General features: G+C 38.5%; 1 protein-coding gene and 1 non-coding gene across 2 annotated transcripts in view; both read left to right on the forward strand.

Annotated features, from left to right (window-relative positions):
* EPHA3 (EPH receptor A3) overlaps positions 1-17,248 on the forward strand; it is a 397,092-nt gene that overhangs the window by 238,519 nt on the left and 141,325 nt on the right. The window contains exons 4-5 of the mRNA XM_062176003.1: positions 2,213-2,368; positions 3,084-3,419. Of these exons, the coding sequence (XP_062031987.1) occupies positions 2,213-2,368; positions 3,084-3,419 (492 nt within the window). The remainder of the gene's footprint in view (positions 1-2,212; positions 2,369-3,083; positions 3,420-17,248) is intronic.
* LOC133752654 (U6 spliceosomal RNA) lies at positions 201-307 on the forward strand. Its single transcript, XR_009864961.1, has one exon. It is a non-coding gene; the product is annotated as a U6 spliceosomal RNA (small nuclear RNA).

A 17,248-nucleotide genomic window follows, 5' to 3' on the forward strand; every position in this document is an offset into this window, starting at 1 on the left:
ACTGAGTACATGGGAGCCCTGCCACTTTATCTTTTAAAGACTCAGCAATGCCCTCTTCCAAATTCAAAGACACCCAATGATGAGCTAAATTGAAACCAGAAGTTAAGTGTATAGTTCGTTTATAACTTATATAGTTTCTCCCCAAGGCAATATGATGTATGAGTGGAAGTTTCTAACCAGTGCTTAAAAACAATACTAAAGTGCTCGCTTCGGCAGCACATATACTAAAATTGGAACGATACAGAGAAGATTAGCATGGCCTCTGAGCAAGGATGACATGCAAATTCGTGAAGCATTCCATATTTTTTAATGCTATAACTAGTACTCAAACAGTATGTTTCACTTTGTGTTTCTGTGTGGGTGCAAACTGTTGAAATCTTTACTTAATGTATACTAAATTAATCTTCTGTATATAAAGAGAATTGAAAATGAATCTTGATGTGAATGGAAGGAGAGAGGGAGCAGGAGAGGGGAGGGTTGCGGGTGGGAGGGAAGTTATGGGAGGGGGAAGCCATTGTAATCCATAAGCTATACATTGGAAATTTATATTCATTAAATAAAAGTTTAAAAAAAAACAATACTAAAAACTTAGTAACCCTAATTCATGTTTGGTTAGGTCATTAAAATTTGAGTTACTCTCAAAGTAACATCAAAAGTTCAGCATTCTTTAAGATGGTCCTCAGGTAGCCATTCTCAGTGGCAAACAGTAAGGCTAGAAGTAAGACTAAAAGTTATTCTAATAGTTTCATTTATAATGTTTTTCTCTTGTTTTAGTTAAAGAAAATTTCAGTAAGAAGGTTCTGCAATGGATATAACATGTTACCTTCCAGAAATGTGCTTAGTAATCATGAAATACAGAGTTGTTCAGTGAAGATTTGTAAGGCCTAGTCTATATGTAAGCACTTTCAACCAGCCATCTCTATGTAGCACTGAAATTGAGTTTTAGAGGTTTTAGAATTTTTCATTTTAAAGATCATCTGGAGGAAATCCAAAATTTGCACCCTGAATTCCTTCCTGAAAGATATGCCCAGAGACATCTTGTTAAGATTTTCACTGTGATTACCATCCTTAATATAATTAAGAGAATGAATTAAAGGAAACAGTATAGCATTTTGAATTTTCTATCAAACTAACTAAAAATAATGTAGTGGAGGCCTATCTGTCAAAACAGTAGATGGATGGTGACTACTAAATGGTAAGCTGAAATCAACGTTCAATAACCAAACCATTGAGCTTACAAAAAGTATACCATTCAGAGAAATGGCAAAACAGGAAAACATAACAGAGTTATTAGAATAGTTTTTTTTTTTAATTTTTTTTTATTTTTATTTTATTTTTTTTACAGGCAGAGTGGACAGTGAGAGAGAGAGACAGAGAGAAAGGTCTTCCTTTTGCCGTTGGTTCACCCTCCAATGGCCGCCGCGGTAGCGCGCTGCGGCCGGCGCACCGCGCTGTTCCGATGGCAGAAGCCAGGTGCTTCTCCTGGTCTCCCATGGGGTGCAGGACCCAAGGACTTGGGCCATCCTCCACTGCACTCCCTAGCCACAAGAATAGTTTTTAATCTAGTAACCTTCACAGGTGTGTTTGTTTAAATTGAAACTGTACCTTACATAGTTTTTCAAGTAAAGACAGGGAATACATTTAAATTTTAATTTTAGGCTATTGCCTTAAATATTAAGGAATAACATTTTAAAGTCAGAAAAACTCATGATAACCCCTGGAAATCATGTACCATGAATCTTAGATTATACAGGAAACCATGGATTTCTAGCTTAGTTGTTTGTCATTTGTGGGATGAAGTTATACACCCATCAGGCAATAGAAAGCAAGTCAGCATGTAATATACTGCTAACTACAGTACAGATACTATAAGTATTGCATCACATTTGAAAAAGGGAATAACTACATGGTGACATAATTTTGCTTTATTTTCTCCACAAATACTCCAATGCCAAGTAAAGCTGTGAAAACACAAGCTGGAAATTTCATCACATTCCAGTGCTAAAATAATTTAAATCTTTTTTTTTTTTTTCCGTTAACATTTGGGGCAAATTTAAACGTACAGTAGAAAAGCTACACTGGGCTGTATTACTTGCTTCTGTAGAGGAAACAAATTGATTTTTATTCCTAATGAACTCTAAGATCAGTTTATATGTAATTTCAAAATAGATACTCAAAGCACAGCACTTTAAAAGAATCATTTTGCTTGTAGCTTGTCGACCAGGCTTCTACAAGGCTTCGGACGGGAACTTGAAGTGCGCCAAGTGCCCACCTCATAGTTCTACTCATGAAGATGGTTCAGTGAACTGCAGGTGTGAGAATAATTACTTCCGAGCAGACAAAGATCCTCCATCCATGGCTTGTACCCGTGAGTAGTTTTGCTGCAAACCATGCCTGCATGTTTGTTTTGTTTTGTATTGTTTTGTTTTGTTTCCTTCTTGTTATTGTGCTATTTGTTTGGTGGCTTTTGTTTGTCTGTTGTGTGTGTGTGTTTGTAGCATTTGGCCCATTTCCTTCTGTCATCCATGTGCAAACTGAAAGCTTTCTCTGCTTCACTCTGCATGCTTGGCTCACCACAAATACAACATGTATCACACAACATGAATTAGTTTTTTAAGCACTTCTTGCATTGGGGTCTTCAGAAAGAATGAAAATTTTCTGTATCTTGTTTTAGAACTTGCAATGTGTTTGACAGGCTAGGGGAGGTTATAGCCAGGGGGATTTGCTTTTACATTTGAATTCCCTCTTGCCATATGTTGGTCACAGGTCGGAGGGAAAATGGACTAAGATTTATAAAAGTAATACTAAAGTTTTCATAACTATTCACAAGGGTATTGAACTTAGTAGTAAATTCCTTCATTGGACTTTGTGACTGCCTCCTCAACCTTGAGCTAAACTCCCCCATTCAAACACTTCTGTACCCATACATCTATAATCTTATGAATCCTCTAAGGATGAACTAAAAGTAGGTAGTAAAGACAGGATGGTTATTTAGCACTTTCAGTTCCATTGTAAATTATCTATTTCCCTTGTAGTGGAAAACAGAAGTGAGCCTCATTAATCTTTGTTGAACTGCTTTGCAGGACCTCCATCTGCACCAAGAAATGTTATCTCTAATATAAACGAGACCTCCGTTATCCTGGACTGGAGTTGGCCCCTGGACACAGGAGGCCGGAAAGATGTTACCTTCAACATCATATGTAAAAAATGTGGGTGGAATGTAAAACAGTGTGAACCATGCAGCCCAAATGTCCGCTTCCTCCCTCGACAGTTTGGTCTCACCAACACCACTGTGACAGTGACAGACCTCCTGGCACACACTAACTACACCTTTGAGATTGATGCCATTAATGGAGTGTCAGAGCTGAGCTCTCCACCAAGACAATTTGCTGCAGTGAGCATCACAACTAATCAGGCTGGTGAGTACCCTTTGTTCTTCCTGCTCCTCCCATATTAAGTCTGAGTGATAATGGCGTTGGCAGACAGTGGGAAAGGGGAGGAAAAAAAGAAATGGAAGGGACCCCCAAATATTCTCTTTTATCACGTTTAAACAGTAAGGTAAATTCAATCTAATTTTTCAATTGAGAAGAAACATATCGACAAGCTGAATTTTAAAATAGTTTATACTCATTGCTTCCCAGTTTGGTATTCTCAGATGTTTGGGGTCTGAATAGTAGTTGTGGGGATCTTTGGAACTTTTTCACATTTCAAAGAACCTAACATGCATTGAACTCTGGCTTCGGAAAGGATATGTAGGTTATTTTAAATTGCAAATATTTTTATCTCTATTACATTTGGCTTGTGACACAGGTTTGTAGTTACTTTATGTTCCTAAGGAACTCGAAGTATTACAGTTTTGTAGCTCTGCTTAGTTAAAATTAAGAAATAAAATTAATTTAAAATAGGTTTGTGTTAATACATTTTAAATAAGAAGTTTATGGAGAAATATAATGGAAAGATGACTTGGTGAAGAATAATTGGAATAATTAATCTTATTCCCAGATATGATTCGATAAGTGATTTCTCCAACCACATTTTCCACTGACAAACTTTCACGAAATGAAAAAGGAAATTTCTGCTTTGGTGGTTATAAGCAAAAAAGGACCCTTTGATATCAAATGGAAAATAATCAAGTATAGAAATTTCTCATATTTCTTATAGCCACAACTTCTCTCTTTATTATTAGTAAATCATGTTTTTTCAATCAAAATCTTCATCCTCCATGTGGATTAATTGATATGATATTACTTATGGAATTTTAATAATGATTCTCTGAAATGTAAATGGAATATAATTTATATACACATGATACCCATTTGAGATATGACAATCATTTTTCAATATTGGAAACTGCAAATGAATGATCAACACAGCTTTGTGAAGTTAAGATGATTGATACTGTTTGTGCATAATTGTTGCTGCATAATGTATGATTAGGGATACATCCCAAGTGGTTCAGTTCAGACATATTATTTATAAGTAAACCAATCAATGCTGGAGCAAAAATAAGTAAATAAATAAATAAATAAAACAGAAAAAAGAGACAGAATGCCACACAGAGAATGCTTTAACTGGAACCGAGATTTTCCTGTCTGGTCCCAGCCAGGCTCACCTCTGAGGTGGAAATCAGGATTGAGTGTAATCTTGTATTCTGCTCTGCGTTTGGCTTAAATTATGGAAATTCCCCTTGTATCTAGTGGACATCATCCTTTTCTCAGATATTATCAGCATGTATGCAGGATGCTGTAGGCAAAAGTAAAGCAGAGATAACTAAACTCTACCATCAGCTGGAAGTGATCTTTTAGCAGCCAAATAACTAGCTAAAAAAAAAAAAAAAAAAAAAAAAAAAAAAAAAAAAAACACACAAAAACCAAAAAACCCTCACTAGATTCTTTCCCTAACTTGGCTGGTTCAGGAAGTTTAATTCAACTCCTAAGGACACACAATTAATAAAGGTGATCCCAGATTAATACTCAGTAATTATGTACCAACATAACTTTGCTAGACAATTTTGATCAATTTCTGCACTAGTTAGACAAAGTTTTATCTGCTTCTGCAGCTTGGTATTAGAAAGGCATCTATACTGATTAATTTCTCAAATAGGCTGAAGAACTCCCTAAACTTAGTTTATCAGGTCCACTTTGTCTTTTGAATGATCCAGCAGCTGAAAGGATAAATCCTGGCATAACAGAGGTCTCAGGGGCCTCGCACTTGTACCCCTCTCTCTCCAGAGGCCATGTCACTGCATGCCAGTTGATACATATTTTTAATATAACGCCTGCAAAGTCCATGTTCAAATATGTACCTTTCTAATTCCAAATTCCTCTTTTGTTCATACTTTCCTTCTAGCCACATAAATGGATGAAAAGTGTACACTTTTACTTCGTCTCATGCTGATAAAATTCATTTGTGAGAAACACATGACTTTGAAATGAAGTATACTGAATCATTATTTTAATCTTCCTTACTGAATTAGAAATTTTTCCCTCTTGAAGTTGTAGACCAAGCAGCACATGCTTTTCTTTGCTTCAGTCAATTGATCCTAAACTATTTAACGAACAGCATTTAAACATTTCTAACCTAGATATATCTTAACTGACTTCTGGAGAAAACACGAGTAACGTTATTGCTATATATCACATGATTATGTGTTTTCACATCCAGTGAATGTTGGCATTTTAAGAAATTATAATGATGTACCAAACAGCTTTCCCAAAACCTATATTTCAAGCTGATTTACTGCCTTGCTTAAAATAGGAACATCAATTTGTGTTATAATTATCTCTTAAGTCAAACAGATACCTATAAAAACAAGCAAGAGCTCCCTATTTCGTATCTTATCATTCCCCTCTGGCTTTCTGACAATGCATTTATCAGGGAAACTAACAGTTTCAAATATATACAGTGAATGAATCTATGCAAAGTGGCAACCTAGAACAGGCCAAGACATTAAAAAATAAATGGGGTTGATACTTTGGCCCTCCCAGTTACAAATCACAGCGTGAGATGGAGCTTCAGCAGAGGTGATATCAGTTACTCTCCCTAACCCCACTGCTATTTTTTTTTAAATCACAAACTTATCTACAAAATGTACCATGAGGCACTTGATATATTTATTTTCAGGGTGTCTGTATCATTTTGTGTGTCTGGAGAGAAGCAGTTCTTAGTTCTATCTTCAAGTCCCCAGAGTAAGATATATCAGCATGATTAGAAGCAATCCCATTTCTACAGGGAGTGTTTCTTTGTTTTGCTTTTATTCCTGTTCTTGTGAAGGTTAATGGACTGGTAGCCTTGAAAAATGAGCTCCTTAGCACTGTAAGGATATATCTGTGGCAGATATGATGCTACGGTATTTAAATTCCTTCTGGTCTCTCTATCTTTGACACCAATATAAAGGGGAAACATGAATGTGTCTCTTTCCATTTAGTTTGTGAGATTGAGTTTGTTGATTCTTCTTTGATTACATTGTGAAAGCCCTGTGATGGCCACATGATAAGGCACCTTCTAAATTGTACAGGATTGTGTTGTAAGTTTAGACATTTTTTCCTCCACCTTCAATACTTGCACTAAGCATGCCGGTGAGGTGGAAAGCAGTCTCCTTACAAAGATTTTTTCCATGAATCCATTAGTCAAACTTGTGAATAGGCAGAATTGCAGATGGCAAAAAAAAAATCTTCAAAGTAATAATGGTGTAAATTGGTACTGTTTTTGGTTCTCTTACTTAAAATGAGAATATTTATCTTTTCACTCTGCAAACAATCATTCCACTAGTGGCATATTTATTTCTGTTCATTCTCAACTCTATTAGTGAATGTGCCCTGTTTCACAAAACTCCAGCATATAATGACCACAGCTTAGAATAAGAGCCACTGACAGGCAATTTCTGGGTTTGACTTTTGAGGTCCACCGTTGCTCCTATCATACTGCGGAAGAAACTGAGATCCAAGTATTTCACCAAAAAAAAAAAAAAATCAAACTTCTGTGTATTATCTCCTAAATCCTAGTCCACTTCCAAGTCCTATTCTTCCACACTCACTGCTCACCTATGATTCACTCCAAGAAGCTACAAAGAGTGGTGTTGCCTAGTATACAGAGAGGGCCCTTGTTGGGAAAATCTGTGCTAACCTGTGCCACCAGCAGTGAACCTGCTCCTGGTTGCTCAGTCACGCATTCATGGGGTTTCTTAGGGGTATCCTGCAGGAGATCTTCCTTAGCAACTCCATCCTTCCAAAAACCTAACCCCATTCTCTACTCCCTCATTCTTCACAGGTAATTTTCCTGGCTAACTTATTAAAGCCATAATGTTTCAGAAGGAAAAGAAGAAGTTGTCTCCCTGTTCTCTAAATCTCTTTCTCCTCATCTGTACTCGCTAACTCCCATGGATCCCAGACCCTAAACAACATGCTCTCAAAAGAATCCGTTACTCCTCTAGTATCTTTAGCTAGCCCTCTTTTGCCCACTATTTCTTTTGCATTTTTTTTTGACAGGCAGAGTTAGTGAAAGAGAGAGACAGAGAGAAAGGTCTCCCTCCATTGGCTCACCCCCTCAAATGGCCACTACGGCCGGCGTGCTGTGCTGATCCAAAGCCAAGAGCCAGGTGCTTCCTCCTGGTATCCCATGCAGGTGCAGGGCCCAAGCACCTGGGCCATCCTCCACTGCCTTCCTGGGCCACAGCAGAGAGCTGGACTGGAAGAGGAGAGACCAGGACAGAATCCGGCACCCCAACTGGGACTAGAACCCGGGGTGCTGGCACTGCAGCCAGAGGATTAGCCCAGTGAGCTGCGGCGCCAGCCTTGCCTTTTTTTTTTTTTTTTTTCCCTTTAGACTTGTTTATTTATTTGAAAGAGAGAGCGAGAGAGAGAGAGAGAGAGAGAGAGAGAGAGAGAGAAAGAGAGAGAGAGAGAGAGAGAGAGAGAGAGAGAGAGAGAGAGAGAAAGTCTTCTATCTGCTGATTCACGTTCCAAATGATCACAATGACCATGGCTGAGCCAGGTCAAAACCAGGAGCCAGGATCTTCATCCAGGTTCCTAACATGGGTGCAGAGGCCCAAGCACTTGGGCTGCTTTCACTGCTTTCACAGGAGTTCCAGCAGGCAGCTGGATCAGAAGCAGAGCCCATATGGGATGCTGGCGCTGCAGGAAGTGGCGACTCAACCAGCTATGACAAAATGCCAGCCCCTCTTTTGCCTTTTAGGTTGCACAAGTCGTTTTCATCTTAGATGAGCGCCTAAGTAATTAAATAACACCGGCAGCACCAACAACATTAGCCAAATGTGCAGGTGTGCACATGTTATAAATTGACTACTTCACCATTTCAGTTTTTCTCTAAATTTCCAATCTACAATTAGATTTTTTCATAAGGTAATCCTTACTTCTATCTTTATTCTCTCATTTGTATGTGTTCCCTTTCACTCTGCACTGAAGTCTGTTTCGTTCTCTCCCTCTATTACGATTACCACCAGAGGATAAGTAATAATTTCCTAAGTGCATCTTTATATCCAATTAAATGCAATTGTTAGGGAGAATGCAGACTCCATTAGGGAATGGAATTTGAATGTTCACATTTGCATTTGAGGAATTAGTATAATACTTTCTAGCACATTGTATAATTTAAATATTTATTACATGAATTAATGACTAATGAGAACTTCCATCATCTGAAAACTACAGCATGTTGTCCCTTAATCTGTGTTTTCTCCTTATTTTTTTCCTACCTAACAGTAAATCTAGGATTTCTCTCAGCTTACTGAATTCTAACATTTAGAATCATCTTTGACTCATTTTAGTTCACACATGGTTCTGATGTTTTCCTTGCATTGTTTTAAATCCTCATGCCTTTTTCTTCACATTAGAGTGCAATTTTCAATTCCTTTTAGAAACTATAAATAAAAATGTAATGAATTATAATAATCTTCTTTAAATAATTTTGAGATTCTAAAATAAAAGAATTGGAACTAAAATATTAAGTCAAAATAGCATACTGCTCAGCAGCTTCTTCCAAGATGTTTGTAGAAAGGTTGAATGAATCAATAAATATATTTCAATGCCTCTTTCGTGTTCTTATAATATTTGCTCCCAGCTATGCAAAAATTTACAATCTAAGTATAGATTCTTCAAAAAATATATAAATCAAATAAACTTTCAGGGCTGGCTCTGTGGCATATTTGGTAAAACCTCCACCTGCAGTGCCAGCATCCCATATGGGTGCCAGTTCTAGTCCCAGCTGCTCCACTTGTGATCCAACCCTCTGCTATGGCCTAGAATAGCAGTAGAAGATGGCCCAAGTCCTTGGGCCCCTGCACCCACATGGTAGACCCAGAAGAAGCTTCTGGCTTCTGGCTTCGGATAGGAGCATTTCAGGCCATTGCGGCCATCTGGGGAGTGAACCATTGGATGGAAGACCTCTCTCTCTCTGCCTCTGCCTCTCTCCATTTCAGTCTTCAAATAAATAAGTAAATCTTAAAAAAAAAAAAAAACTTTCACAATATACTATGTAAATAAATGAATTAGGAAGTGGTAGTTCTAGAGTTTTATTTTCAAAAAAAGATTTATTTATTTACTTGAAAGAATTACAGAGAAATGGGGATAGAGGGAGGTCTTCCATATGCTGGTTTAATCCCAAATGGCCCCAATGGCCAGAACTGAGTCAGGCCAAAACTGGGAGCCAGGAGCTTTATCCGAGTCTCCCACGTGGGTGGCAGGGTGCAAAAACTTGGGCCATCTTCTGCTGCTTTTCTCAGGCCATTTGTGGGGAGCTAGATCACAAATGGAGCATGACAATATGGGATGCTGGCACTGCAGGTGACAGTGCTACCTGCTACGCCATAATGCTGAACCTGGTTCAAGGATTTTAATTGAACCCTTTAAAGGGATGACCTTAGATATAATTTGAAAACTAGAAATAAACCAAATATGAAGAAATGGAAGTATTTTACCAGAATCTTGGAATTTAGTTCCCTGAATAACAGGACGACTAGACTGCGAAGAGAGAATGGCTCCTGTTTAGAAGTAACAGGAAATTGCATTGTGAAATATCTTGAAAATCAGATGATAGAATGCTGGGTAAAGATAAACAATTTGGAAGGATAACCTCATTCAATCTGTTTTACATATTTAATCTAGAAAAGAGTAAGGAGTGGACAAATAAGTATTTTTCTTAGCAATTGAATGGCTAAATTACCATGAAAGAATGAAACAGATAAATGACATCATTAGATTTTAATGAGTATTAATGTTATATATAATAAATGCAATATTGAATTATTATATTGAAATCTAAATAGCCATTTACAGGATTGTGGTGTAAAAGGTTAAGCTGCTGCACTGTGAGAGCTGGTTTGAGCCCTGCCTGCTCCACTTCTGATCCAGCTCCTTGCTAATGAATCTGGGAAACTATCCAAAGAAGGTATGAGTGCTTGAGTCTCTTCCACCCATGTGGGACACCATGATGGCCTTCCAGGTTCCTGGCTTGAGCCTGGCCCTCCCTTGAGCCATTGAGGCCAAGTGGGGAGTGGACCAGCAAATGGAAACTCTCTCTCTCCCTGTCTGTCCTTCATCTTTCTCTGTAGCTCACCCTTTCAAATAGATAAATAACTAAATAAATCTATCAAAAATTTCAACCCATAGATTCAATGCTAAAATAAGTTTAAGGGATTTTTATCCTTTTTCCACTTGGATTCTTTTTTTTTTTTTTTTTTTTTTTGGCAGGTAGAGTTAGACAGTGAGAGAGAGAGAGACAGAGAGAATGGTCTTCCTTTTCCATTGGTTCACCCCCCAAATGGCTGCATGGCTGGCGCGCTGCGCCGATCTAAAGCCAGGAGCCAGGTGCTTCCTCCTGGTCTCCCGTGCAGGTGCAGAGCCCAAGGACTTGGGCCATCCTCCACTGCCTTCCAGGGCCACAGCAGAGAGCTGGATTGGAAGAGGAGCGACTGGTACAGAATCCAGCGGCCCAACCAGGACTAGAACCTGGAATGCCGGTGCCTCAGGTGGAGGATTAGCCAAGTGAGCCGCAGCACCAGCCCTTGGCTTCTTGACTATCCAGAGTGTTGGTACCAATATTCCATCAGTCCTACAACTGCTTTGTCTTTAAGTCCTTGAAGTCTTGCTTTTAAATAAACAAACAAGTTTATCTTAAGACTTAGGTAAATGCCATGCTGTTTCTATCACTCAATTTATGTTAGTTGAAAGAAGAGTTTAATCATTTTCTCCATCCTGGTAGATTATTTTTAGAAACTCACTCCTCTTTGTTGATATTTTTCACCACGCATGGACATTTGTTATATTTTTATAAGTCATATTCTAGCTTTTTCCTCATCTCTTTGGAAACTATTCCAACTCTAGTACTTTCCCAGAACCTTCCATCCCATGTTCAATTTATGCTATTAGAATTCTGCATATATATTTAAAATTCCTTTTATAAATTCTTATTTCATGTATGTATATAATTCCTTATTTTTTCACGTTTAAGTGTTTTACCAAATAATATAGTAGTAAACATCATGAAGTTATATCTTCACCTAGATTTCTCCCAAATTAACATTTTATCATATCTGTTTCATCATTCTCTCCCCAAATCTCCATTAGTAGATATTATCTATTTCTGAATCATTGGAGCATCCATTGCAGATATTGCACCCGTTTGTTCCTAAACACTTCAGTTGAATTTCCTAACAACAATGGTGTGCTTACATAACCTCAGTACATTTATCAAAATCAGGACATTATCACTGTTCTGTACTATTATCTCATCTGCTGTACTTGCTGACTTTTGTCAATTGTTCCACTAAAATCCCTGCAGCAAAAATAAATGGATGCCACTGGTCTTTAGTTCCTATCTATAACATGGATTCTATACATAGTAACATATAAATAATTTTCTGGAAATTAAAGCCAGAAACAAAACTATGAACAGAAATTGGACCAACATTTATTTTGTCTTTTTATTTATTTTTCTTTATTTGAAAAGCAAAGAGACACAGACAGACAGAGCCAAGCAGAGCGCTTCCATTGACTAGTTCATTCCTCCAAATGCCAGCAACAACCAGAACTGTACCAGACCAAAATCAGGAATTCGTAACTCAGTCCAGGTCCACCATGTGGGTGGCAGGGATGCAAGTAATTGAACCTTCACTTTATGCCTGTAATGGTGCTTATCAGTAATAAGTCAGAATCACAATTGAAGCTATAGCTTGAACCCAACTATCCCAATATGGGTTGCCACATTCAACAAATGCCTGGGGCCAGCGCCGCAGCTCACTTGTTGAATCCTCCGCCTGTGATGCCGCCATCCCATATGGGCTCCGGGTTCTGGTCCCGGTTGCTCCTCTTCCAGTCCAGCTCTCTGCTGTGGCCCGGGGGGCAGTGGAGGATGGCCCAGGTGCTTGGGCCCCTGCACCTGCATGGGAGACCAGGAAGAAGCACCTGGCTCCTGGCTTCGGATCGGTGCAGCTCCGGCCATTGTGGCCACTTGGGGAGTGAACCAACGGAAGGAAGACCTTTCTCTCTGTCTCCCTTTCTCTTACTGTCTGTAACTCTGCCTGTCAAAAAATAAATAAATAAAATCTTAAAAAAAAAATGCCTGCTTGCCTGCTTCTGACATTGATTGATTTCTGGGAGCTTGATATTACTCTAAGAATTTCACAGTTGTCCTTCTATTAAAAGCGATCAACAAATAATGAATCAGTCAAAGCAAAGAAACATGACTTAATTTTATTAAATTTCCCATTGCAGGATCGTTCACTTAGGCAAAGGAAGGTAAAACCATAGCAGAGCACTAGGATAGCATTCCTATCCTTAGCTTTAGACAGAAAGGTCTTTATCATCTACTTAATTTTATGATCAAAAGAAAGGTCTCTTGTTTCTTATTTATTTGCTTATTTCATCTTAAGCCTCCTCCCCCCCCCCCCCCTTTTATTTTTATCTTGGCCAAACTCATTTCTTTCTTCTTTTCAAAGTGCTACCATTACAGGAAATCCAGTCATAATTTTCCATTTATATTTACTTTTTTATCATTCTAGGACTACAACTCAAAAACATTTTTGCTAATATAACTAACCAATCAATACTGTTTTTGACTTTTAAGTACACCTATGAACTCACTTCCTATGGAGGATTTTTAAAAGCTTTCTCACACGTGGTATTATGGCTTATTTTTCAGAACAAAGTAACACAATATATTAACAAAAAGAGAGTAGATATCTGTAATAAATCTTGAATAAACAATCCACACTTCTTAAATGGTCCCTAGAATATCAGAGTCCTTTGGCTCAGTTGAGAATACACTCTAAATATTTTCATTGATAAAGCAGATATTTCTAAAGTTTCTGTATTCCTTATTCTGAAATATATTTCCTCTATCCATTTTGGAGTTCTCTTGGGATTTAGAAATAGCATATATAGATATGACAGAGGAACACCCCATGTCAAAGACAGCTAGACAGGCTGTAGCTTTTCTGAGGAAGCAAACATTTCAAAATAAAAGTGGGAAAGATACTCAGCCACATTTGCTATCAAATTATGGCCACATGTTGGAGTAGTCTCTATAGATATCTGTGTTGTAATTATGATCCCCAGAAGAAAGTTAGACCCCTGAATAATCTACATAAATTATTTCAGGACATGAAGGCTGTAGTTTCATAGCATCAGTATAGTGCATCAGAAAATTAAAACACAATGCAAGTCACCTAAGAAAATAGTGGGGGTCGATGTATTCCCCTTTCTTATTCATCGTATGATTAAAAACCCTAAGAATCCATGTCTTATCCTTTCCTTTCTCCCAAGAAACTAGAGGGCTCTGAATACAGCCTAGCTATTACAAGTGAAAATATACTTTATAATTTTCATAGTGCATTTTACGTGTGTGGTAATTTAGCTTCTGCCTTTCTGTTTTGATTTGGAGGCAGATACCTGTACATCTGGGAATATCACTCCGCAGTTATGTGTCATAGTGTCCCCAGAGCATTCCACATCATTGAACACATTAATGATGCCTTTCAGCCATCATGCCCTGGTGTGGGAGTGTATTACATATCGGCAGAATGAACAGTAAGCTGAACAAAAGCAAAACCATGCATTTTCCTGACAGTTATTCAAAGCCTTCAAATGAACTTAAAGCCATAACAATACAGATCATGAGCAAATGGAGAGAGTCAAGAACTTCAAGGATCAAAACTGAGCTCTTGACCTGTTTTCCTTTCTGATCGTCAAAACAACTGTATTTAATGAAGCAGACAAGTGCCTGGAGAGGCATAGTTACTCTTTTCATTCTAGCTTCTCCTACAGTGTGCTCACAAGATATTAAAGATTAATAACAAACTAGAGGAGGAAATATTATGTGAACTATCGCATATAGAAATTGAGAAACACGTGGCCGTGTAATGCTAACCACCATTTTTATTTAATTGCACTTTTAAGAGTAAAATACGTTTATTCAACAGGAATCTTTCTTGTTTTTATTTGTCTCAGTCTCAATATATATTAAGATAATAATTTATATTTCAAATATGCTCTATTCTTTTAGGGTAACTTAAATATAACCCTCATATAATAATTCTATCATGTATAAATAGTTAAGAAATTGAGTAAATGCAAACATTTAGAAGGAAAAGATATGCTGTTCCCAAAAGCAAAAATCTTATCACTGGCCAGATATTTTCAAAATAAATGATTCATTATATTTCAGTTTTTCTAAAAGTATCATCACAGTGTTAATAATCATCATGCGACAATACATCCCATATGTTTGAGTCCTGGCTTCTCTGTGTCTAATGCAGCTCTTGCTAATGCACCTGGACAGGCAGCACAAGATATCCAAGCATCTGGGCCCTTGCCATCCCAGGTGAGAGACCTCCTTGGAGTCCTAGGCTCCTGGTTTCAACCCGGCCCAGCCCAGTGATTGTGGACACTGAGGGAATGAACCAGAGAATGAAAGATCTATCTCTCTGTCTCTCCTCTTTCTCCTTTTTTGCCTTTCATACAAGTAAATAAATGCAACCAACGCTCATGTAGTCCAACATTCAGGTTTAATGATCCTATCAACATCACACCAAAGTTGAAAAAAAGACACCCCTTGCTCAAATGAATTTGCAGTATGTGCCAGAAAATCATGGCAATAAGTCTTGAAATTATAAGGTCTATGAGGTAGATCACCCTCTTAGATAGGAGCCCTAAAATTCTGTAGCATTCACACCAAGTGAAAGAATTCCAAAGCAAGATGAGAAAAAAATCTCCCATTGTCTGTTCCTTTGCCTTAGGATAATTGCAGGCCTAACGGCTCTTCTATGATTAGCACTGCACTGGAGTCCTGAACATAATTATCTTATTTAATCTTTACAGTAATTTTAACAGCTGTAAGTGCATAAATGTCATGTCCATGACAGAACTCTAAAGCTCCCACTCTTGTCTGCTGTGATATTCTTTTTCCAATGGCCCGTGCAGGAGATACTTTGCTCAACATAAAGAGGTACAGAAAAAAGGAATAGATCAAGATTGGTGTCACATTATTGGAAAATCTTGAATGCCTGGCTCACAGGGTGACAATTTTTTAATTGAAATATACATTCACATGATTTGAGCAATGCTAATGAGAAATTAAAATCTGCTTTAGGTTATTGGGAAGTTATTTATCTAAGCTTTTCTTGCCAAAGCCACACTATAAAACCTCAAACTTCAAAAATAGCTTTGGAAGATGTTACTGACTGCTAATCAGTGTTAGTTTAAAAGCACTTATCTTGACAATTTATTATCCAGAAACAGTCCCTTCCTTACTGCTTTTCATTTTTACTCCAACAGAGAGTAAGTTCAGTATAACAGACCAACAGGGGGACAAAAATATTTCTTTCTCCGTTCACAGTTTTATCCAAGATATAACTTTAAAAGGGAAACTGTGGGGCTGAGTAGGTCAAAAGAGAATAATAGTCTCCAGGTCCCTTCTGTTGATTTGGACCTAGAAATACACTACTGCTTTTAGCTATTGCTTTATCTTTTCATAAAACAAACAGCTGGACTAGATAATGTCTTCAGTTTCCTTCCAGTTATATATTCTAGGGAACTAAGTTACTACAAACTATTTCATGTACTCATGGAAAAATAATCCACTATTTACTTATAGTTGAAACAAATATGAATGAAAAAACCAGCATCTGAAAGGCAAAATAGAATATGGTCGCATCAAAATTCCAGCTGTAAATGCAGGTGCTGCTGTTTAATGGTGAGGTGACTTTTTTTCCTGTATTTTTAAATTTGATTTGTTGGTGCATTCATGCCAAATTTTGTTTAAAAACTAATTTAAGGCAGTTATTAGACTAAACTTCCTGGAATCTTTGTATCCTTTTTGAAGCATGTACAATAATAATTACCACACATGAATTGTGATTACTAAATAAAATGAGAGAGTGCTTAAAATGTTACTGGGGCCGGCGCCGTGGCTCACTAGGCTAATCCTCCGCCTTGCGGCGCCAGCACACCGGGTTCTAGTCCCGGTCGGGGCACCGATCCTGTCCCGGTTGCCCCTCTTCCAGGCCAGCTCTCTGTTGTGGCCCGGGAGTGCAGTGGAGGATGGCCCTAGTGCTTGGGCCATGCACCCGATGGGAGACCAGGAGAAGCTCCTGGCTCCTGCCTTCGGATCAGCGTGGTGCGCCGGCCGCGGCGGCCATTGGAGGGTGAACCAACGGCAAAAGGAAGACCTTTCTCTCTGTCTCTCTCTCTCACTGTCCACTCTGCCTGTCAAAACAAACAAACAAACAAAAAAACAACAACAACAACAAAAAACACTTAAAAAAATGTTACTGGGTCCTGTTTCCACCATAAGTTATGCTCATTTTTTCTATATGGGGGATATACACACTCCTTTATAAAATTGAGTTTAAAAATAATAAAAATGAATGAGGTTAAGAATTTTTTTTTTTTTGACAGGCAGAGTGGACAGTGAGAGAGAGAGAGACAGAGAGAGAGTGAGAGAGGTCTTCCTTTGCCATTGGTTCACCCTCCAATGGCCGCTGCGGCTGGCGTGCTGCAGCCGGCACACCGCGCTGATCCAAAGGCAGGAGCCAGGAGCTTCTCCTGGTCTCCCATGGGGTGCAGGGCCCAAGCACTTGGGCCATCCTCCACTGCACTCCCGGGCCACAGCAGAGAGCTGGTCTGGAAGAGGGGCAACCGGGACAGAATCCAGTGCCCTGACCGGGACTAGAACCCGGTGTGCTGGCACCGCAAGGCGGAGGATTAGCCTATTGAGCCATGGTGCCAGCCTGAGG

This window comes from Lepus europaeus, chromosome 2, assembly GCF_033115175.1.
Source record: "Lepus europaeus isolate LE1 chromosome 2, mLepTim1.pri, whole genome shotgun sequence".
NCBI classification, from domain to species: Eukaryota; Metazoa; Chordata; class Mammalia; order Lagomorpha; family Leporidae; genus Lepus; species Lepus europaeus.